This window comes from Periplaneta americana, chromosome 8, assembly GCF_040183065.1.
Source record: "Periplaneta americana isolate PAMFEO1 chromosome 8, P.americana_PAMFEO1_priV1, whole genome shotgun sequence".
NCBI lineage: Eukaryota > Metazoa > Arthropoda > Insecta > Blattodea > Blattidae > Periplaneta > Periplaneta americana.
The window spans coordinates 116,850,779-116,877,098 of NC_091124.1; the positions used below are offsets into that span (position 1 = coordinate 116,850,779).

A 26,320-nucleotide genomic window follows, 5' to 3' on the forward strand; every position below is an offset into this window, starting at 1 on the left:
CACATTGCTCTTCGCTGAGGGCTCTTAAATTCGCAGGAAAGTAATCTATATGAGCCATTAGAAAGTGAAGCTTTAGGTTCATGTTATAACCGAGCACTTTGAATTTGTCTAACATGTTTCCCACAATTTCTTTGTACCGTGGATCCTTCACGTTATCAAGAAATTTATTCACAACTTCTTTGAATACGTTCCATGCACTTTCTTCTGTTTCGTTCATTGTACTGTTGAAATTGTGGTCCATCATCAGCTTTCGAATTTGTGGCCCATCAAATATTCCCTCCCTGATTTTAGCATGTGACGAAGTAAACTTCGTACGTAAGTACTGGAAGCAAGGAAGATTTTTGTCCAGTGCCTTGGCACACTGCTTCATAACTCCCAGTTTTATATGTATCGAAGGGAGTATAATTTTCTTATGAGCAACGAGACTTAACATTGTTAATATTTTTGTCTCCTAGTGTTAATTGCTTTCTTTCAGGCCAGTATACAATATTCCAATGTTTGTTCCTGACCCTGCTGTCCCACTTGCACAGGAAGCACTGAAATTTTGTGCATCCTACCTGTTGTCTCAATAGTAAACCAACAAATTTCAGGTCACTGCATATTTGGCACTCATGTTCATGATATTTAATTTTTTCAAGAATCAACCTTAATGTTTCATATGTTTCCGATAGGACTGTAGAATGTGCAAGGGGTATGGACGCTAATTTATTGCCGTTACGAAGCAATACTGCTTTAAGGCTTCTTTTCGAAGAATCAATAAAAGCTTCCAACTTTTGGGCTCATATACCTCCTCTCCCAACTGTTTTAGTAGATTTCTCACATCTCTACAATATACCAATCTATCTTTCTGTGTATAGTATTTCCGGAAACATTTTTCACGATTCCTGTACCACGAAAATGTAACTCCAGGTACCAGCATGTTCTTCTCATGCAGTCTAGAGCCTAGTAATTCACTTTTCTTTTAGGTGAGTCCTAATTCCCTTACCAAATCGTTCAGTTCAGGTTGGGTAAATTCTTTTCGGTGAATTGTGAAATTCGTCTGGATCAGAAGACGTCTCAGTATCTGCATTCGGAGAAATGCTTTCAGATTTACTTTACCCAAGTTTGCTGGTGGTGTAGGTACAGGTAAGTCGGGTCCATGAGGAACAGGCCTCAAAGCTGATTGAAGATTTGGATACTTGATTGATTTCTTGTTTCCCATGTTGTAACCAGTAACATTACACATACAAAAATAACAGTCATCATAGTGATTTCTCTGCTCACGCCATACCATTGGTATAGCAAATGGCATTGCTTTCCGTTTTTCTTCATACCAGTAATGCAATCCTTCTACACAACTGTTACACGCACTATGAGGTGCAGATGATTTATCCATGTCACTAACTTTCACTTTGAAGCAAATATAGCTTCTTTACAAACTAATCTATTTTACGTACTTTTCGAACATATAAAACCCACAAATATAGCAAAACTTCTGAGGATTTTGAACACATTATCTCCTATGCAATCCTGATGTACTCGCCATATTCAGTAAATCACGTTTTTACACTATGATTCTAGGGACACCACTGTAACAAAATTCACATGTGTTCACAGAAGTAAGCCAACTGCTCAACCGATAAGATTTAAGAACTGTATAATTGTTAATGTTTTCTGTAAACAACTTCTCGGGAAAATGAGAAAGGGGATGGGGTAATAGGGCATTGGATGATGAAAACATCATTCTGAGATAAATATTAGAACAAAAATATATTTACTTGTGGATATTTAGTGCCATCAGCGAGAGGGCATTTCGGCTTAACGTATAGTGAATACTGCACGGCGATACATATCGAAAAAATGAAATTGCGACAAAACTAGACTTGATACATAAAAAACGAAATTATTTTCGAACTCAGGGCATTGGTTTCCATACCAATAACCAACTTTCCTTTTTACCGCAGAACAGTTGTTCCCTAGTGTTATCAATGTGTGGTGCAATTTTTATCACAAGTAAATTTGTTGCTTTAACTTATCTTTCATAACTATATGATAAGTTAAGATGTCCCTTAGCCAAGAAGATGATGCAAAAGCTGTCATATTGGTTGAGGATCTGCTGTTGCGCTGTTTAAGGCCGGGTGCACACAGAATGAGACGCGACGTGGTGAGGCAAGACGCGACTTTTGCTTTACAACGCCTCGCAACAACTTAACAAGGTCTGCTAGTGACAACTGATTTGCTGGCTGTGTGGGTTTAGAAAACTGGCCTAGGCTAGAAAATGGCGTCAATGAAAGAGTACTGTCTATATGAGAAATTCCATTGTAGTTTTGGTTATTATTTCTTAAGGATGCCTAATACGCCTAAAAATCTATAGAATTGAAAGAATTTTAAAATTAAATACTACTAATGTAGTGCACAAACGCCATTTTGTATGTTTATGACTACTTCACGACTCACAATAAAGAAAAATAGTATATTAAATCATTGATGAATGAAAGTATAGAGCATAGAAGTAGGCCTACTACAAATTATTATTATCAATATTATTATCCACCTGGTGCTTTCATCTCATTTGCAATTTCTCACATATTTTTTAGAAACCACATTATTGTCGTGATATTGTTTCAAAGATTTTACAAAACATATCTTTCCTGTACTAAAACAACTAATTTATCCGCATCGAGCTCCATTATGATTAATATGCATTATACAACAATATAGTATTTGTAGATAGTAAAGCGTACAACCATAGCCACTACTAACGCATGCACAGTACACTGCAGCTATCAGACAGTCTCCTCGCGACGAACTTCAAGCAGTCATTCGATGTTGTCGCTCTGTGTCTCCTTGTGTCTGCTCGTGACTGTCGCACCGCGTCTGATTCTGTGTGCACCACATAATAAGAAATCAATGGGAGACAAATATCATGAGACAAAATGTCACGTCACGCTGCGCCGTGTCTAGTTCTGTGTGCACCCGGCCTAAAACATCATATGTGCCCAGTAATTCTATGAACTCAACATGTAAGGACTGGGATCAAGCTGTTAGAAGTCTATATTTAGCAAGGATGCTTCAGGTCTTGTGACATCACCATACAACTGTGGTCCAGACAGTAGAATTGTCTCAAGGCGTTAAGAAACATCACTGTAAGGAATGACTGTAGACGAAAACTCAAGCCATTTTGACTTCAAGAACACCTACAATTGCTTCATAGCTGAGTCCCCAGAACAGAGCAGCATGATTATAATTGCAGCTAGTGCAACAATGCCAGAACTGGATTTTGGACCATTGATCATTGAGTCTGTTCATGGATGAGTTGTGATTTTCTCTGGACATTTGATGGTAGAGAGTGTGGGAACAGGAGTGGGCAAAATACTAACATCTCATTATTTTAAATACAGATACAAAATACTTCAAAGAATAGTATTTTAAATACAAATACAAACCACTTAAAACAAATTCACCAAAATACATTTGTATTTCAAATTCTCGATCACATGTATCAAGAAATATGAACGTTTACTGATTAACTTTTCCAACTTCTTTACTGTGTTAACGTTTAGGAATTTACCTGGTGACTAGTAGTTTCGAAGTGTTGTCCTTCATTGTCCATAATCTAGTGGCTATGCATAGAAACAAAATAACATCACTAAAAGAACAACAAACTGCAACATAGCATAGCCACTAGGCTATGGACAGTGATGAACAACATTTCGAAACTAGTTGCCAAGTAAATTCCTAAATATTAACACAGTATAGAAGTTGAAAAGTTAGATATTTAACACTAGGAGGACCGGACCTGTCATTCTGCTGGGTACCATGGGTTTATATATTAATCGAAAGTTTTTCATCCTATGACTCCCACGATTTACGACTTTTATTTTATCTTTGTGATGTAGGATTCCTGAAAATATTGGACTTCTATGATCTTTCTGAAGGATGTTACAAGCAATTACTGCTAGAGACACCATTGCCCATCATTTTGACAGGTGCCAAGTTTCAGACCAACTGTGCCTACACACCAGAAGTGATTCAAATTTCTATTGTTGCATCAAAGTTTAGATTTCATTTCGACCGCTACGAGTGGTTTATGACTCTTCCGCAGGTCCTTTGTCAGTATCTAAAAATAAAATATTGCTCTCTGAGTGTGTTTTGACACGTGTGCGCTGTTTTCATCAGCGAAAATTCAGTTTCCCAATGGCAGCCTCTAGAGACAGAACAAGAAATTCACTATTTGATGACTATGTCTGATAACGAATCAGAATGTGAAAATCTCTGTAATCTGTGTGAAATTGACAAAATCGAGGAATTATGTGAAAGTAAAGATACGCTGATAAAGATGCAGATTACGTTCCTAGCAGAGGTGTTGATGATTCATCGCATAATGTGAGGCAAGATAATAAGCAAGCAGAACAGCCAGCTGATACTTCATCTACAAGAGGTAGGCTACATAATTTATTATTATTAATAATAATTATCATTACTATTATTTATTATTATTATGATGATGATGATGATGATGATTATTATTATTATTATTATTATTATTATTATTATTATTATTATTATTATTATTATTATTATTTTCATCACCATATTTTTTATAAATACCGGTAGTATGTTACTTCAGTTCTAATTATCACAGCAGCAATATGAAAAAATCTCTGTAACACTATTTCCTGGATTGAATTGTGTGTCTAATACAAAAGTATCTAATTTATGTTTTTAGTTACTTCACTACCACTGGCTCCTAATATTCCAACTACCAGAGGTGGCCGTGGCAGAGGAAGAGGACGAAATTGCTCTCAGGTAACAAACAATCCTATCCTAGGAAGTGTTGAGACTACTGCTGATGGGACACAATGGACTGTTATTCCTCTACAAGCTGCACCTGGAAGAAGAGCATGACAGAATATCGTGACAGAAGCCCCTGGACCTACAGACCATGCAGAGAGGTTCATCATAAATTGTAAGCATTTGAGCGCATGGAAACTCCCAATTGATGACAGCATGCTTCTGAATATAAAAAGATGTACAGTACTGAAAACAGAGCATATCAGGAATTACAAGACGACAGCTGAACCATTAGTATTGAAGCATTGGAAGCTAATATTTCTCATGTTTGTGAGAGGAGTATAGGGTGCAAAAAATTTTCCCCGAAAATTATTATGGTCGCTGATTTGGGGACCAGCATTTTTTTCGCAACACCATGAGTAGAAATCAGTTTAGTAAAATTTTGAGATTTCTTCGATTTGATGAGAAAGCCACACGGTTTCAAAGATTACAAATAGACCGCTTTGCAGCTGCTATTCCTATATGGAATACCTTCATTGCCAATTATTGCTTGCTGTGTTACAAATCAAGTGAAAACATCACTGTGGATGAACAGTTGTTCCCTTGCAAGGCTCGCTGCCCATTCATACAGTACATGGGCAATGAACCAGACAAGTTTGAAATAAAGTTTTGGCTGGCTGTTGATACAAGCTCTAAGTACTTGCAGAGTGGTTTTCCTTACTTGAAAGATATGTAGATGCTAGCAGAGCATGTTGTAATGCGTCTGGCAGAGCCCTACCTTTCCGAGGGAAGAAATATTACATGCGACAATTTCTTCACAGCAAAATGTCTCGGAGAAAATTTGAAATCCAAGAGTACTAGCTTGGTCAGTACATGGAAAAAGTCTAGACGGGAAGTTCCTCTATCAGCAAAATCGCCTACGTGCCCTTGCACAGTACAACTATTTACAAGTCAGGTGGCATGACCCTAACTTCCTATCAGTGTAAAAGAGCAAGAATGTGCTTCTATTGAGCACAATACACAACACAGTTACCATCAATGAGCAGCATCAAAAAAAGCTGCCTGAAACATTGATGTTCTATAATGAAACTAAGTATGGTGTTGACATCATAGATCAAATGGCTCGACTTCACACTGTGAAGTATTGGTGCCGTAGATAACCTGTTATGTTTTTTTTTTTTTTTTTTTTCATTGTGCTGGACCTGGCTGCAATCAACGCATATATTCTATACAAGGAAGTAAGTTAACAGGTGATAAAGTTTCCCGGCGCCAGTTCACATTCAAGCTGGGAGAACTAGCAGCTAAATATGTAACCACTAGACCACCAGCCCCTCTTCCTGTAAGAATTCCTCAACAGAGCAATGCTCGCAAGACATGTCAGATTGGAGGCTGCAGAGGGAAGAATATAAGTAAAAATCAGTGTCCAAAGTGCTTCAAGTATGTATGTGGACCATGCTTAGTAAGTTCCGAGTGTACCTGTGTAAGATGTTATGATACAGCCAGTGACTTTGAATAAACAATTATGAAAAATTCCTATTTTTGTGTTTTTTGTTGATACTTTTATTCTTGTTTGTAGTGTAATGCATTATGTTTAAATATGAAAATTATTCCCTTCACTTGTACTTATTTCTTGAGATGAACTCAATAGTTATTAAATTACAAATAATTTTATATAATAGAGAAAAATGATACATATTCCGTAAAAGTATTTTAAAATTATCTAAACAAACATTCCTACCCAAAACTGTTAAATATTTGGAAAGAAACTGTAATAAACCTGCACCTGTCAAAATGATGGGTCCCATCCTTAGGTAGACAGTAACTCTGGTCCTCCTAGTGTTAAGTATTAAAAGTGTGTGTAGAAAAATGTGTGAATGTTTAGTTTCGGAGAAATATTTCGATTAATTATAATTTATTAACACTGTATGTAACAACAATCATAAAATATATTCCTGTTGGTATAAGAAATCTTACAGCAACATTATTCATTGGCTATCAGCCAATGTACATTCTGATTCTGATGTTTCATGATTGAAATTCTGAAAACTAGCAACATGACTTTTTAAAAATAACTATAGCCAAAGAAAATTCTAAATTAGATACCTATGATATTACTATTGTACACTCTTAGAAAAAAAAAAATTACCAGGCTCCAGATTCTATGTCCGATTTGGAAGACTTCGGGTGCATTTGTCAGAGCTATATACAATACAAAATAAATACATATTATGGACATAGTGGACATCCATCTGAGCAAGCTCATGTCCGGGGGCGGTGCCTATAAATAACTATTTTGTACTAAATAGAACATAACAAAAATTAAATAAAATTACAAAACCAATACAATTATTGGGATAATTACGAAGATAATCAAGTCAAGAACAGAATATAAGGTGAATTGAAATTAAAAAAAAAAAGGACATGAATACTAAATAATTGGTTTAATTTTTTTCTTAAATTTATTAAACTCAAAATAGCGTAGGTCAGGATTTATTATCAAAATAGAGTTGTATAACTTTGGCCCGTAACTCTGGCAATGATTTATTCCAGTATATGATCCATATATCTTAATGTTGTCTATCATCTGATACCTCCTCCTGCCCCGAACTCTTCTCCCGTTCACCATTCCTTCCAGTGTATCATTCGTAGGCAGTTTCTTCTCAGCCAATGACCCAACCAATTCTTTTTTCTCTCCCTGACCAGTTTCAGCATTGTTTTTTTCTTCACTCACTCTTTCCAACACAGCTTCATTTCTTATTCTGTCTGTCCATTTCACGTGCTTCATCCTTCTCCACATCCACATTTCAAATGCTTCTAGTTGCTTTTTTTCTACATCGTCGTAATATCCATGTTTCTGCCTCATACAATGCCACACTTCACATAAAACACCTCTAGTCTCTTGATGCTCCTTTTTCTGTTAAAAGCTTCCTTTGCCATTGCTATCCTCATTTTTACTTCTTTACAGCAACTCATGTTACTGCTTATAATACATGCCAAGTATTTGAAGCTGTCCACTTGCTCTACTGCCTCATTTAGAATTCTCAAGTTTACCTTCTTTATGTTTCTTCCGACAACCATGGTCTTCGTCTTCTTTGCATTTATCTTCATCCCTTACTGCTCACAGGTGTCATTTAGCTCCAGTAGCATATCCCTTAGTATCATCTTCTCTTCTGCTAACAATATCATATCATCAGCAAATTGCACTTTATTCTTCTTCCTCCGACTATGACTCCTCGCATGTTCTGGAAACAGTTCTTCATTAAATCTTCCAAGTAGAAGTTGAACAAGATAGGTGATAAAGGGCATCCTTGTCATACTCCTCTCCTCCTTTCATTTCCTTCAAACATTTCTTCTATTCTGACTTTGATTCGTTGTTTCATATACAGATTATTGAACAGCCTCCTCTTTTTCCAATCCACATCTATTTTCTTCAGGATTACCATCAGTTTATTCCAATCCAATGTGTCTAACAAAAATACTATAGACACTTCTTTATTCTTCTCGAGGTATCTTTCATCGATTGTTCATAATAGTCCAATTGCATCCTTTGGATGTTTTCCCTTCCTGAAGCGAAACTACTCTTCTTTTAACTGTCCTTTCATCTTAAAATATAAACGTCGATTCAGTATTCACAGGAGAATCTTCGCCAAGTGCTATATCAGGCTGATAGTCCTGAACTCGTTATATTTCTTGGCATTATTATTCTTCAGTATTGGCAGCAACAATGTCTCTATAAAATCTTCAAGCCATTTGCCTTTCTTATATATTTCGTTGCATATTATTAGAATTTCCTTCTTGTCTTTACCCAAGCATTTCACTAATTCAATGGGGATTCCATCAAGTCCTGTTGTTTTCCTATTCTCCATTTCCCTAAGCGCTAGTTTAACTTCTTCCCACAGAATAGAAGATCCTTTTCATCTTCTGATACGGTTGCTTTGTCTTCTATAGCTAAGACATCTGTATGATTTCCTGTCTCATATAACTCTTCTACATATTTTGTCCATCTGTTCAGTATTCCTTGTTTGTTATTTCATTTCCAATTTTGTCTTCTATCAACCACATGAATTTCGTATCCTTATTTGTGAAGTACAAAGATTTTACTTCACGGTACATTAAATCATATCTTTTCTTTCTAGATCGTCTATTTCTTTACATATCTCTTTCATCCATTCTTCCTTTGCCTTATCAGTTTCTCTTCTTAATTCATTGTTTAGTTTCCTGTAATTTCTTCTAGCTTCTTCTGTGTTGATGTTTTTTCATTTTCTCTAATATTTTTGCCTGTGTTCCGATGTTTTTGTTAATACTCACATCTTGTCTGTACCCTAGTGTTTCTTGTGCTGTTTTCTGTATACAGCTTTTTAGATGAGTGCAATACTCATTACTATTATCAGGTGTGGATTCTAATCTAGCGACTTATTCTTGAAAATTTGCTTCAAAATTTCTTCTTCCTTCTTCAGTTTTTCCATGTTCAGTTTCTTCGTTACCGGTCCCCCTCTTATCTTCACACGAATATCTACTTCGCCTATCAGCAGGACATGATCTGAGTTAATATCCACACCTGGTAAAGTTTTTGCATTTTTAAAACAATTTTGAAATCTTTCCTGTACCAATGTATAGTCTATTACCAGAAATTCACCAAAGATTTTCTATTGTTTCTTTTTCCCAATATAGTTTCCAACTGTTCTTCCATCTTGTCCTTCTCCTACTACTGCGTTCCAGTCAACCATTAGGATTACACATGCTCCCTTCTTCTCCTTCTCAACTACCTCTTCTATCTTGTTAGCTTTCTTCCAGTTACATGTCTGCTAATCCACTACATGCTCCTTCTGATATTCCCATCACATCCACTCTGTTCTCATTTCTGCCTTCAAGTTTTTCACATTACCTGTTTGCTGAAGAGTCCTTACATTCTACGTTCCAATTCTCAATCTTCTTTTCTTCTCTCTGTTGGGTTGCTTCACAATGTGTTCTTCCCCAGCATCCCCCTCCTGGACATCCAAATGGGGGGATTGTTAACGATAGTTTACACAATATACAATAGTACTAAGACATACCTGACAGTTGGACACAGATTCAGTACATTTCAGTGTGACCATATCGTATGTATAGACACAGCTCCCAGCTCTCCACCACAGATCATAAAACTCTCGGTAGCTGCGACTCTAATCCATTGTTTTAATTGTTCAGTCCTGTTAATCACCACCTGTAAATCTTAGACTTGACAAACCTCCAGACAAAAACATCCAAGGGAGACGGATTTGGTGGGGGGGTGGGCACCCAAAACCTTGGTGATTCACGACCAATCCATCTACCAGGAAAAACTTGATTCAGATAGTCCCAAACAATTATGACAAAATGGAATGGTGCTCCATCCTGTTGAAAGGCAACAGTATCCATAATCCCATCAGATACCAACTGTGGCTCCAAAAATTGTTCCAGTGTACCGTGGTATGTGTGTCCAGTAACTGGTTCTCCTGGAAACATCAAGGGCCATAGACCATTGACCTTGTTATTCCCAACCACAATTGGTATGGTGTGATTTGAAGAGCTGTGATCTTGTCGCTGTGACAGATTTGTCTCTGGTTCCAACTGTGATTATAGTTCCAAAATCACAGAGAAAGAGAAATTGCCATCTTTGACCGATATTACTCATAGCACTGGCGACTGACATATATATATATGACAGCTCCTGAGTCCAAATGACTGCAAGCCAGAAGATTATTAACTTGAAAGACAACAAAACTGGGATCACACCCACACATCAGAGTGTGTTTGTTATACTCGCTGTGCTAATCAGTTATTGTTGATGTAAGACTTATGACACCGGTAGGTCAATTCGCATAAACATCTGTGGGCTCATGATGAGAAGCGTTCACAATTGTCAAGAATCATCCGAACACAAAAATCACACTGTGACAAAGTCACTATTATCTGTCACAGCGATTTTTCTGGAGCTGACACAGTTCGGAGTTGTGTTGGGAAAAACTGTTACACTACACCTCTACCAACCACACATTCATTTTGAGTGTATCCCTTTGCCACTCCTGCAGCACATTTGGTTGTTCCTCTGCCGAGATCCTACAATTGTGTCTATTCACATGCCCACAGGTAGAATGTAGCTTCATTATTGAACAAGACATTCTGCATCAAATTGTCATTTTTCACAGCCTCTAGCACAGAGCTTTCCATAATGGGTGTCGCGAACTGTTTGGTATATTTCATTATTTTGAGCTATTAACTCATGATAACTGAAATGAAGTAAGAAAATTGCTGGTCACCCCTTGCTTACCTAGCTGCCTTGTAGAAACGTGTCCTTGACAGACGCATAGATGTGCGTATAGTTGTAGTATATAAGTATAATTCTAGTCTGCAAGATAAGGATGAGAATATCTTAACTACAACAGACAAAATATCTGCCTTATGAGACAAGTTAACAATTTGGTCACGGAAAGTGAAAGAGGGTAGCTACAAAATGTTCCCAAATACATCTCACTGTGATTCGAAGAACGAAATAAAAGATTCAATTTACAACTATCTGACATTACTCACAGATAAACTCGAAAATTATTTCCCAGATCTGAACACAAATTCTTATGACTGGATAATAAATCCATTTTTGTCATTTGAAGTTAGTGGACTTTCCTTAGGAGAAGAAGAAGAATTGGCAGAGAATCAAAATAATAGGAGCTTGAAGTTGAAACACCAAAGAGGTGATCTGAACAGATTCTGGATTTCACTTGAAGATTTTCCGCATCTTGCTAAATGGGCAGTTGTGGTTTTGTTGCAGTTTTCAACCACATATTATTGCGAAGCAGGATTTTCTGTGATGCCAATATCAAAACAGTGAAACATGCAGTTTAAAAATGCTGGATGAAGAAATGCGAGTGAATTTATCCCATATTCGCCTAAACATAAAATACATTTGTAAGATTTGCCAAGCACATGTGAGCCATTGAAAAATTAAAACCAAGGGTGAAAATAAGTGTGATTGTTTTCCTTATCTCTAAATGTTTCTTTCGCCTCATATAACATGTTAACAATACTGGAAATATGTGTGTTAATTTTATTCATTTTATGAAGGGTGTAGAAGTAGCCTATTAATGTGTGGAGTATTTTCATTTGAGGGATAAGGTGATGCACTGAAATTCTGCAGTTGGCTAGGGTGTCGCTATATAAAAAAAATTGGAAAGCACTGCTCTAGCAGGTCATGACACACGGCTTGTGTAGCTGCATAGTTTTCAGTTTCAAGCTTATGCACAACCTGGATGTGATATGCACATTTGTTCAATTTACAATGTAATATTCTCCACACAGTGATTTGAGGAATACCAAACTCCCTACTAAGTTTCCTGGTAGATGCAGAAGGGCTACATGTGATCACATGCTTTTGTTCTTAACTAATGTCATATAACACTGATGGAAATGACCACTGAAGTCTTTAATCATGTCTTGATTTACATCATAGACTGCGAACTTAGTTGATGCACCCCTGATAAGTTTGTGGGAATCCTTTGGAACATATGTGTTCATGTTTCCTTTTCTGCTTCTCAAGTAATCCAAATGACTGGTTGCAAGGCAGAAAATTATGGTCTAGCTCTAGAAACATGTGGTCACTTTTTCAAATCTGCCATTTTGTTTTAGTGTGAAAAGACACTGCACATTCATTCATAGTGTTCTTCTCAAGAGCAGGTTTTTCACTGCAAACTAGCTTTCTCCAGTCTTTCCTATGGTATGAGCTGCACAGTTTTCTGAAAACGTGTAGACATGCTTCATGTCTGTGTCACATACATAAACTGATGGCTTCATTGGGCATTTTCTGGCCAGTGCTCTCATCATATAGATAGAAATAACTTCATTGAATACAGTGGCGTATACTGGTTTAAGGGTCTGGGCTACCACTGACCCTATTATTACACAAAATATATTTTAAAAACCCTATAATAAAATTCCTTACCTATTTATATGTGAATTCCAGACGTCTTGATTGGGACGAAAATACTTTGATGACTTCGTCATTGAAATTACAGTTGGGCCGCTTGCGAAGTTTCTGTAGAAATGACTTTTCAATTGACATCAGTGCCAAGCCGGATAAACGTTCTTGTGTATGAGTTGATCTACAGTAGGATTTTATTCTCTTCAACGCAGAAAATGTTCTTTCTACTGATGCTGACGTAGCTGGTATTGTCACAATTAATGTTGCCAATTTAAGGACTTCAGGAATAACTTGGTTCAGCTGGTTTTCATATATGGCAGATAATATTTCATGGATAGGTTTGTTCGAAAAATCAAAGACTTCTGCTGAATATATTACACTTAATTCATTTTTCAAACGTACTTGATCAAAGTGACTGTTATAGGACTGAAATAATTTGTTTAGTGCCTCATTCGGGAAGTTTTCTCTATAAGCAGAAAATTTTTGAGATTCTAGAAGATGTGTGAACTGAAGCTTTCCATAATCAGAAAATCTGTCAGTAATTTCCATGTGAATACGATCTAGTATGCTGTAGTACAGCTGCTTGTATTTCAATTCATCATCTCCTTTTCTTCGCTTTAATGGTGGTTCCATTGTATTGTCTGAAGAATTTTCATTTTCCATATTACTCCATATGGACAGAAACCCACTACGTCTGAACTCAGATATAGTATGTTTTAACTTTGATACCTCTTGCAAGCAGTATGCTATGTCTAGACTTTTTGTCTGAAGAATATTGTAGAGCACATCTGTATGTGCGAACACTCTAGCATAGACTTCGAGAAGAAATATATTCTGAAACTGTGTGAAAAAATACAAATATCCTTGAGCCTGCACAATTACATCATCATCCCAGTTTTCTTCAGAGTCATTACAAATGATATTTTCAAAGAAAGCAGTCAGTTGTTCTCTGTATTCCTTTACTGTATTTACAAGCCGAGATGTAAAATTCCATCTAGTTGGTGCTACTTTTGGGAGTTTCTTTTTCATAAATTCCTTGAGTTTTTCTGATCTTTTAGGAGATGATGAGAAAAATGCAGCTAAACCCTACAGTGTTTTGAAAAAAATGCGGCATTCTGGAATGGATAAAGTAGTTTGTTGCAAAACTAAATTGAGAACATGACTGTAACAATGGACAAATAGTGCTTGAGGATACTTTTCTTGAACTTTTGTTTTTAAGCCATTAATATTTCCCGCCATAACTGAAGCACCATCGTATGTCTGTGCAATTAACTTATTGCCGACATTGTATTCTGCTATAACACCTTCCACATGCTGAAACAAAGCAGCAGCAGTTTTGCCCGAACTGACATTTGTGAATCCTATAAACCGCTCTTGAACATTGGCAGTACTGTCGACGTATCTTAAAACAGTGGACAATTGACTCTGATTAGAGCAGTCACTTGTTTCATCAACAACAATGGCCACAAAAGGTGCTTCTTCTATTTCAGATTTTATGTTCTTTATCATAACCCCACTTATAGCAAATATTAAGTCATTCTGAATTGCGGGAGAAGTAACACGGAATACTGTTGAACTGTCAAGATGATTGGCCAGTAAATGGTCAAATTCACTTAAGGAACTTAAATATTCAATATAATTTCCTCTATTGTCTGATTCCACACTCTCATTATGACCCCGAAAAGCCAATTCTTGTTTTCCTAGAAAGCAGACTGCGTTAATAAGACGCAGTAAAATCTCCCGATTTTTTTTCACAAGAGCATTGTGTTGGTTGATGTGTAGAACTTTTTGCTTATCTAGTTGTAAATCAATTCTTGTCTTCCCAAAGTTTGCAAAGTTCATGCTACTATAAATAGAGCTTTTGATTTGTCGTGTTTTAGGACTGCCGTTCGAAGGGAGTTCATATTAGAAAACCCCTCTTTTGACCACACATTAGTTTCGCGGCTAAATAACAAACATGGCCAGCAAAATAGTTTAGACAGTTTAGAAGTACCACACAACCAATTCCACTTACCATATGATGTTGAAGTGAAATGGCGTGTGTACTCATGCTGTTTTTCTTTTACGTCTATGGTCAAATTTAACTCAGGAGTTGGTCTTTCCATTTTCACAATTTCAACTTTCTCGTTGTATGTACGACGGTTAAAAGGCACTTTTAATAAACCTTCTATTACACAGTCATTTTCAACACAAACCTCTCCAGAAACTTGTTCTGCCATATTTTTCACAATATCACTTAATTGGGAAATTAAAAACTTAATAATTCACAATTAATATAACTCTTAGACACTCGAACAAATCACAAATTTAAAATACTGCACTGCAAGAACACAATCACATTAATGAGCTAGCGTACTAAGCATATTGTTGCTTCGCGCCTTCCAAGAAACCGATCACGAGAGCGGCAACTCACCCACCTACAGTGCACGATGGAAACAGGAGGGAGTGGGGGGATGGGGAGTTGTGCAACGTGAGCGGAACGGTCACAGGCTACCCTTCGTAGCAGCGGTTTCTCCAGTGATGCCGCCTTGACAACTTGTTTCTTTCGAGAGCAGAGAGCGCATATAAATCTGACAATTACTTTAATTTTAATTACTGTGGTAAAACTAATACGGTAATACAAAATTATTACATTATGTTATATTATAAACTTTTTCTTTTGTAATTTCCTTGGGCTACCGCCGGTAGCCCCGGTAGTCCGCAAAATACGCCCCTGATTGAATATTACTGATATGGATGCAAAAGCTGTAAACTCACAGCTGTCTGCAGTACAAAATATTCCCAAATGGCATGGTTGGCAGTGTCAGATTCTGTTGAAAATCAAAGCAGATTGTTTCAACTTCTTTGTCTTCTTTTGCCAATACTGACGTCTCTTTCAATAAAACATAGAGAACATCAGCTTATCTAAGATGAAGTTCCTTTTGTAACATCACATTTTTATTTTCAGCATCTGATGGTGCTTTCAGTATGTCTTTGTCCAACTTATCACACTTCTGACAAGTGTTACTGTGTCATTGTTCAAAGGAAACATTGCTGAATTGTGTAGGGATTGACATCCCTGGGATATACCAGTAGGCTCTTTTATTAGTAGCAGTTGGATAATATAATTATTTTTGTAGACTACAAACTACCTTCAAAACCACAAAATATGTGTAATATTCAATATAATAACCAGTTTTGTAGAACTTATAAGCATAAATGTAACTGCGAGAAATACCACTGCCACTTTTTGGATGGCGTTGCTGAATGTTTCGAATTGATATTAAGCCACATGAATAAACATCTTGTGTTTCCTTATGCTCCAGAAAATTAAATTATTTCAAAATAGTCTGTTTTACGTTATCAGTGACCTTGTCATAACATTTTCACTTGTGTTTACAAGGCTGACTTGTCACTTGAGCAGAAATGCGTTTCCCTGCAACATTTGTGTATGCATTTCCTCCATTTCTTCTTCTCTTTCTTGCATTGGGGATCTACTTTTTATAGCTGACTTCTTTCTTCCTTTTCTGGACACTTGAATCAAGGTGTCATCTAAAGAACTTCTTTAGTTGGGCAGTATTCACTTCTGGAAAGAGAAAAGTCACCTTCACTGTTTATATCCTCCATTTTTCTGTTTATAGTTCTCTCTGACAACTGTCATCTTATGGCAAAATATGGGAAACATTTGAAGAAACAAAATCTGTCATGTGGTACTATCCAGTGGACATCCTGAGAACTGAACTGTTTGGGGAAAGAATGAGGCACCTCCCAGAGCTAACTTGTTTTTACTCAATGCTAATACAATGGCAGGAAGAGGCAGATTCTAGTCAGCTGTAAATCTGTACAGTATATTCATTGTGGAGCTACACGGCCATTCTACCAAAAGACGCATATTTTTCCTACTTATGTGAAAATAACCTAAAATGTGAAAGAAGTAAAGCTATAGTACCTGGTTCTTTCACCAAACTCCACATTCAATGCACTAATCAAGTGCAAGATTTGTGGAATATAATTGCGGATTTTTGAATGGACTAAAAGAAAAAGCACGATGTCGGAGATATCATAACATGTTATCACAGCAAGATGGAGAAATATGTGGTCCAGGAAATATTCTTGAAATCGACTAATTTGATAAACAAAAATATTATATTGTAGGGATGGAATGGAATGAAATTTTCGGGAGGGGCCACTATGGCCCAGCACTGCAATGTTTTACATTCTATTGCGCTAACCCTCAAGCTAGGCACATTTCCAAACCCACACTAGCTGACTACACTAAGGTTCACTGCGTACCCAAGTTCCTGGCAGGCTACCCCCTCATCCCTAGGGTAGCCCCCTCCGTATGTCACCAGCTGACATTGGGGAATGCTGTGGAATGATGACGAAATGGAGAAATGTTGACGGAATGATGTAAATGCCTAATATGGAGAAATGGGAGAACCCCGAGAAAAACCCCAACTGCTAACTTGTCCGCCACAAGTGTCATTATGGATTTTTGAATGAAAATATCATAGGGATAATGAACCTAACATTCACTCGTGTCATTTTTGCGCGAAGCACTTGTCACTAATCTATCCCCTCTTCAAACCCTTCCTAAACTTGTCACCAACAGTGAGCCTACTTGTCACTAATCTATCTCCTCATCTAACCCTATGTAACCTAATACAGTGCATCTAATTTACACTTGTCACCTTGTCTCGAAATAAGCTATCCATTATAAAACATGACTAAATGTTCTGGCACGATGAGATGTACATGTTACTGCTATTACTTAACATATAACCTAACTTCTCATTTACAGGAATTGGGGAGCTCTCCGATTAAGGAAGAGCCTTCATACATTGCTCCCATGTCCGTCCAACCTACAAGGAAAAACAAATGCTCATCACTCAACATGGCTGCTCTTCGGAGGTTATAGTTTTTGTGATTAGACCTGTTAATAGTGGTGCACGTGCTTCGGCATCATCTGCACAGTTGTGTGATTGTAAAAAAAAGAAAAAAAAAGCAATGGATGTTGCCTTGGAAGAGAGCTTATATGAATAAAAAGTTAACACTGTGGAATGGTGTTGTGCTTTCAAGGGACCAACAAGTGTAACCATTATGGTATGTCACTTTGCACTGGGCCAGTCAAACATTATTATTCTTTATTTTAAGTCTGGTTAATGTTAGTATTCTGCTGTCTTTTTATTACATATGGATAGTTACAGAATCACTTTCATTGATGTGATAATAGCGTCAAGTTTTACCACCTTCATCTTGAATTGCCACCTATGTATGCAGGATTTTTCTGTACAGATGAATATTTTATAGAATGAGTTGGAACATACTAAGAAATTTTACAAGAATTAAATTTAATGTATTTTTCTTTTTAAGATGTACAGAATTCCCTCTCCATCGTTTAATCTTAAAATTGATAAAAATATATCATAAATTTAATACAGTTCAAATTATTTGTCAATTATATTAAAATGTCTTCACATATTTAGCCCACAAATGTCAAATTATTGTGACTGACACTATAATTTTTGATTCGTAACTTCAGAATATTTTGCTGTCACGAGGTTTGAAGATGTTAATATAAAAATATTTATTACATTTTAAATCATATTGATATAATATAGAATAAAAATATACACCTCAAACAAAAGTGACTGTCATCTTTTGTATTATAAGAAATTACTATCTGTATGTACTTTTTCAATGTGGAACATTTAAGTTGATACCTATTCGGGAAAATGTACAGTAACCCTTTCTCTAATACTCTATATGTCAACACATGTGTTCCTTAGTGGAAGCATGCTGATGCAACCCGCAACATATCACTGCTGTTAATGGCAAATGCAGTCCATAACATAATGTTATTGGAAAAATAAATTAAATTTTCAAATATGTATTACATCCAAGATATTACTAGTGGCTCAAGTAGCGAATGCTGCATATTTCCTTGCACTGGTCATGATATTCATTAAAAGTTAATATTCTTTGTTAAATGATTAGGCCTATGTTAAGACAATTCTCATCAAACAGTGACCTATGTTATTTGATATCACACAACTACCAATCACCTAAATGTTCCACACAATTATACTGGTTCTATAAATCCCCTGCCATTTTTTAATATATGTTCTGGCATTTCAAAATCTTTGTTCATGAAACTCGTAAGAAAGAATTCGTAAGAAGTAAAAATTTTGTTTTCATTTAGAAAGAAGAGGAAAAAATAAACAGATGTAATTATTTTATATAGTGGTGGTCAATAATTTGCAGATGAAAAGTACAAACTAACACAAGCAAAAAAGCTCCAATACACATTGGTTCGCAAATTAACCATTGTCGAGCTAATGCACATTTTCTGTTGAGATTCCTCACTGACTAAGAGCAGTTGTTCAAAATGCTGTCTGTTCATGCATCTGAAAGCAATGTTATGCTCTTCTCTGTAGTGAGCTGCGAATTCTTTCCTTTTGGGTAGTACTGGATTATTCCTTATTTGCTAAAAGACAAGTTTAATCTGAAACAGCAATTCCTGAAGTATGTTGAGCACAGCAGTGTAAATCAGACTTTTTACATGATCCCAAACACACAAATCTAATTCGATTTAAATCCGGTGCCCTAGGAGGCCATGGTACAGGCCCTCTTCTGGCTACATTAACAGTTAATTTGTGGACCAATGTTTATTGTGGAGCTTTTTGCTTCTTTTAGTTTGTACTATTCATCTGTAAATTATTGGCCATTACTTTTGAAACACTCTGTACACACACACACACACACACACACACAGATATATATATATACACACTGCTGGCCAAAAGTTTCCAGACACTGTGGTTTTATTAATTCTAAGTTATATTTACAATTTTTAATTCTATTCTATATTGTAATAGAAAGAAAATAAATTGGATATAAATACAAAATGCTCCTTGTGGCTATACAGACGAATCCTGTCCTAATCTAAAGCCTTCGCTGTTCTAAGGTACCATCCAATCTTGACTGTAGTTCGCTCCAGGCTCGGTTAGTCATACTTACCGTTTAATGGGGATTTCGAGCCCACTTTATGTCACTGGTTAGAAGTTAACCCTTCAAGAGAGAATTACAGTCACCCTCAGGTTCGTCTATATAACCACAAGTGGACAACCGAGGCATGGCCAGCACCTGTGGTATTTGTCCTTTCTGAGATTCTTCGCAGACTCATGTATAGACAAAATAGGCTACTCATAGCATCCTGGAGCTGTAAAATTTGCACAAATGATCCAAATTTGTCAATGCATGTACAGAGTTTTTTTTCCATAAAATAATCTTGTCTTCATTTTTCTTTTCGAAATGAGAGATTTGCTGAAATGGTCCAAATTTGTTAATGCATGCAAAATAATCTAATTTTCATTTTCCTTTTCGAAATGAGAGATTTGTTGAAATGGTCCAAATTTCTCAATGCATGTACAGAATTTTTCTCCTTAAAATAATCTAATCTTCATTTTTCTCTTCAAAATGAGAGTTTTAAAATGACTTAATCATTTAATCAAATATGACTCGGTAGTAACCGGAATATGAAAATTATTATAAAAAATTGAGATATCGTATTCTTGCATTTTCGCGTAATTTCATATTTTTTAAATTAGGTATATTTAGACCAGACAAATAAATTAAAAGAAAAATTACATTCTGCACGACAGTTAGAATATACCAGACCAGACTCGAAGTGGTGAATCTAAGTGAACTTCCAGAGCAGAGAAACCACATCATAATTATCACAAGCAAGAGAATCGCAACATAATACAAGTCATGACCAGAAAATGTTTTATTAAGCAAAACAAAAGGGCAGTAAATTTGTGGGGGAGAATTAATAACAAATAAAGTGTCTAGAAACTTGTGGCCAGGGTGGGGAGAGAAAGAGAGGGAGGGAGGGGGATGTATATATATATATATATATATATATATATATATATATATATATGTTTTTCTGTGAGGATGATACGAACTTTCAGGGGTAATGGAGAAGGGCAAATGTATCAATTTGAGATAAGAAACCCAGGTCCAGAAATGGCTTGAGTTGCAGGTTATAAGCCAAAATTGTTTTGGGATAGTGGAATAAGAGAACTTACGGATCTCTATTTGTAGATGTAATAATTTTATTTCTCTGCACTACTTTCATAAACTGCAAATACATTTACAATAGTTGTTTACAATGACGTCCCCAGCTGTGATGCAGGCATGACTATGCCAGACGAAATTCTGTTATACCCGATTGAACAACTCTGGAGTCGTTCTAACAATGTCACAGGCAGCGATAATTCGTGCCAGGAATTCCTTTTCAGTTTCTGCAAGTATCTCATATCCAAGACTTTTCACGTGACCCCACAAGAAAAAATAAAATGGAGTCAGATCAGGTGAGCAAGTTGGCCATGGAACAGGACCTCCTCTTCCTATCACTTTTCAGGAAACATCTGACTAAAGTGTTCGTGAACACCATGTGAAAAGTGAGCTGGAGCTCCATCATGTTGAAACCACACACGTTGACCAACAAGTGGGATGTGTTCCAATAACCCAGGGAGTAGGTCTCAGAAACACAGTGCACACTGCTGTAGCTAAGTGGGATGGAAGAAGATATGGGCTATTAAACAATTGTTGACTATGCCCGCTCATATGTTCACTGCAAATCTGTTGATGGCACCTTACAACTGTAGCACAGGATTCTCATCGGTCCTTACATGACTATTCTGACTATTTAGCATTCCGTCTCTGGTGAAAAGTAAATATGCAGGAAAGTGAGGATCGATCATACAGTGCTGCAGTAACTATTGACTGAAAACGGCACAAGGTGCAGAGTCAGTAGCAGTCAAAGTGTGCACTTTCTGTGGGTGATAAGGTGCAGCTGCTGTACCAATATTACATACTTTCCAAACAGTACTGTACGCGCTACTGATCCAGTGCTTATTGAGCCACGTGATCAAGCACTGCTTTTTCCTCACTGGAGGATCCATACAGTTCGTCTTCCTCCTTGGTCATGGTATTGTGGTACCAATTACCTGTTTCCCTTAACCGTTGGAAAAGTCTTGGAAACATGATATGACTTGAATGTGTCCTAAGTGGATACCCGGCCTGATACAACCTTTCCTCTTCCCTACTGTCTCTATTTGCTTGTCCATACACGAACATCCTGTCAGCAAATTCCACAACCGTATACTCCATTTCACTAGGGTTGATTGAATGTGCTGTACACTTCAACGTGTAAACACAGACTACAGTCTAAGACTTGTACTTTAAAATTTAAAACTCATGCCATCTACATTGCATTCGTGGCTTTTCTTTTCCAATCTCTCATGTTGTACACTAGATGTTGGTCAGGTTGCCTACCATTATACTGTTATATTGCCTGCAGTGTATGAAAAATGTCTTTGGCTTATAACGTGCAATGGAGGCGTTTTCGGACTGGGGTTACTTATCTTAAAATGGATACATTGCCCTTCTCCATCATTCCTGAAAGTTTGTATCATCATCATCATCATCATCATCATTTTTAATGGTAGGTACTTGACTAGATATGTGACTACAATATGAACAGCAGTTTTTACAAGTTGTTGAAGAAAGAATCATCTGAAAATTAATCATATTTGGAAAAATACGTTATTGAATTGGATCTTTTTGAAAGAACAGGTATTCTTAAGAAATGAAGACACATTGTGCATTGTGTTTGATATCTCTTTTATAATCTCTTCATTAACGCCTTGGGAACTCGACAATTTTAAGAAAAGTGAGTGCAGAAAATTGTGTTATATTTCATTTAGTTTGCTGAAACTGAATCTTGAGTAATCAAATAGCTGATGAATCTCGTAAGTTTTGTGCGTTCACCATAGGATCCTCGCTGGTGATGTATAGAAACAAACTATGTTATCATGTGATAAGTTTTATGTTAGTGTGTGCTGACTGAAATGGTCACTAGGAGAGCAAATGTCCACAAGAAGTCGGATTTGTATTTTGTGTAAACACAAGCAACTAAATTATATATTAGAACACGTGTAACTATAATTACCAAGAGGATCGGCATTCTCGTACCATACCAAAAAGAAAGAACATATGAAGTGTACACGGAAAGAACAATCAAAGTCACATTTTTATAGTTTGGGTAAATGACATTTTAAAACTCTGCCATTTTTTAAATTAATATTTGGAAAAGTTATTTCAGTGTTGCGCTAATATCTGCCCTGAACATATGAACTATAAATTTGACTTTAAACCAGTTTTTGTTGCTTAATTTTTCAACAGTGCACGTTAATGTAACTTTTTACAATGATATAACAATCAAAGTCCTGAGAAACAAAGAAAGAATAATCAAAGTCCTATATAACAAATGAAACTAATGATTCACAATATTATTAACACAGTATTTCTTGCTGCACTTTCACAATAGTTGAATTAATCATAATCACAATCACAGTGGTTGAATTAATCATAATCATAGTTTAATTCATTATCATAATCACAATAGTTGAGTTAATCATCATCATAATAATAATAGTTGAATTAATCATCATCACAATAGTTTACAATCAAAATAGTTGAATTAACCATCATAATCACAATGATTGAATTAATCATCATAATCACAATAGTTCAATTAATCATCATAATCACAATAGTTCAATCATCATAATCAAAGTTCTGAGAAACGAGGGAAAAGTAATCAAAGTCTGATATAACAATAATAATTAAACTATAATTATACACAGTGTTATTAACACATTATTTCTTGTTGCGCTTTCACAATAGTTGAATTAATCATCATAATCACAATAGTTGAATGAATAGCCATAATCAAAGTCCTAAGAAAGAGTAATCAAAATGTCCGACGTAACGATTAAACTATAATCATGCATAATGTTGTTAACACACTTGCTCCTCTTTTACAATAATTGAATTAATCATCATCTTTGATGTCGGGTTGTCTTTGATGTTCTTGTAGAATGCTTTAGCTAACAGACCACAGAATTGACTTAACACCTGAAGATCATTGAACATTGTCACCGATACTGGAAGATAAGTATGATAACTTATTTTCGGCCCTGGATCACTTTCAGAGGATGGAATGTTCTGCTTTCTGTGAACAATGTGTGACACCCAGGCTATGTTGTATGCACATTCTCTCATAGTAATGGTGCGAGTATTCTCCTTTCCAAAAAAACTTCAGTTATTGGATGTGTTGCAAATGGCGATTTCTTCCTATAATGAAATTCCAGATTGATTGATTTTTGTCTTTAGAACCTAACAGGTTAAACTGTGTTAATAATATACTTCTTTGTTCAGCTTGTGTAACACTTTCGAAACATTTCAAGTATCGACAATAAATTGCAGTTCTAATAGGACTCATGGCACAGATCTTATTAGCATCAGATAATCTGCCAATTCTTGGTTTCTTCTTCACATTTTTGGGCATATCACACTCACTGCAACTTGCTTCCATAATTTCCTATTACAGACTGAACATCAATAATGCTGTGCTATAAATTAATTTTTTGACAACAATGGTTTTCGTTAAGGCACACCTGTATTGTAAAGAAATGGAATTAATATCGCTACATTTCAGCTGCATTTGGACTTTGATTATTCTTTCCTTGAACCTAATGGACTTTGATTGTTCTTCAGAAGGATCCTAAATTTAGACGTCTGATTAAAGTGGACTATGATTGATTTTTTCATGTATGAACATGTCAGAATGGTAGCTCAGAACCTCTTTTACAATATGCCACCAAAATCTCATTTTTTAAATTTTTGGACTTTGATAGTTTTTTCCGTGTACCCTTCATATGTTAAAGTGTCTTTCTTTTGTGCTATGAAATTTTCTTAACCGTCCATGATAAGAATGACTTTAAGCAGTAGGTGCATTATCTGAAAATGAGCCCTATGATGGATGCACTGTATTGTGTTAATATACTGTGTATCAGGTGCAGTTATATGTTGTTATAGTGAGAGTAATATTCTGATAAATCCTTGTAATAATGATTTCTCGTAATATCGGAAATATTGTTTGTACAGTGAGATCTTTAAACTAGTATTATTCTCCCATATGTAAACATACTGAATTAATTTGCATGGCATTGAAAGGCCATAGCAGATAATATGCTTTTGGTTATCTTGAGCTAATTTAGCTATGAAAACTTATGCATCATTTTGAAATATTATGTGCAGATGTTGTGTCATTGCAGATTTCAGAGCACATCATATTAAATATGTAAAAGTTATTGTGTTATAAATATGTTGAATTGGTTGTGTATAGTAACAGAACACTATACTGCTGCATTTGCTCCTTCTTCATTACCATGTCATTTTACTCTGTAAAAATACAAATTATTTATAATTATTGATATTTAAAATAAATTAGAATGTATTTAAAGACATGTTCGATCAGTTTGAGCACTCTTTAAAGTGTCAGTGGCCCATTGTACTTACCTCTTTATCAGAGAGCTGTGAAACCTGAATGGGATCAGAAGCTTGCTTACAATTCCTTTTCGCTGTATCCTCAGCCCTAGAGTTATGATTCCAAATAATAAAATTGATATCGCTTGAAGCTTAATGAAACAGATTCATAGATTGTGCCAGATTGTCTCTTCTAGTGCACAGAGTCTTCACTTGAGCTTTTTTTTTTTTTTTTTTTTTAATTTTATGTGTTTAGATAGACAAGACAGTATAAGGGAAGAAACTATTCATTCTTGCTAACTCTTTACTGATTTCATATTTGTTATAAACTTATAACCTTTTGTCATATTAGAAAGGAACCAAAGTGAGTGGGCTATCTTTCTTTTCTAAAGTGAGTAACAGTTCTGTTAATCTTTATTTGGCTCTTTGTCTCTGAGGATTTGAAATTATTCTCGCCACCTACTTTTGAATGTACTCTTTCTTTCTTTCTTTCTTTTTTATTTTTTTATTTTATTTTTTATTTATTTATTTTTTTTTTCAGTTCTGCATTTATAAAGTTGTTTATGAATCTTTTTCCATCCATTTTTTGTGAATTAACAGACATCGGATTTTTAGGCACTAAAAATTGCAGTTTTAGGTGCCTCAAATAAGCTCAACATTTAATAAATTGGCTCTACTTTACTAAAACTAGATATTTTAACCACATATGATCAAGGCTGCAAACCTATTTATTTCACTGAAATTATACACTAAAATACACAAAACATGGCACAAAAAAGTATATTTAAGAAATGGAGGCAGATATCTGTAGGTTATCTATATATATAATTTGAACTGGTAATGGAAATTACGGGAAAATGGCTGAACGGATTTTAATAAATGACCCCTCATTTTGAAGCTTGGAACCCAAAGTTTTTCAGAAAAATAGTAGTTTTCAGTGAAATGTCAATTTTCCTACATCATTTTCCTTTTTTTCAAAATCCATCTTTCGTCAGTTTTGAGAACTAATTAATTGCATTTCAGAATAAAACAAAACACACACTACAATAAACAATAGAATATTACACGAAGGCCATGACCTACAGGATTGCTGACATAGAGTTCAGATGGCTCAGATTCTTTCACATCATAATGCCAATATGTCGATCTTCATTTGTGTAATTTTTTGATAACATATAAAAAATAATTTACAGATCTGATTCTCTGGTCTGTAGTTTTCTGAGTACAGCTGTG

General features: G+C 35.7%; 1 protein-coding gene across 4 annotated transcripts in view; it reads left to right on the plus strand.

Moving 5' to 3' along the window:
- Positions 1 to 17,741, plus strand: part of pbl (epithelial cell transforming 2 pebble) — a 192,599-nt gene extending 174,858 nt beyond the window's left edge. For all 4 annotated transcript variants that reach the window (XM_069833481.1, XM_069833482.1, XM_069833484.1 and 1 more), the window contains one exon: positions 17,487 to 17,741. In XM_069833481.1, coding sequence (XP_069689582.1) covers positions 17,487 to 17,603 — 117 coding nt within the window. In that variant the 3' untranslated portion in view covers positions 17,604 to 17,741. The remainder of the gene's footprint in view (positions 1 to 17,486) is intronic.
- The last annotated feature ends 8,579 nt before the right edge of the window (positions 17,742 to 26,320 follow it).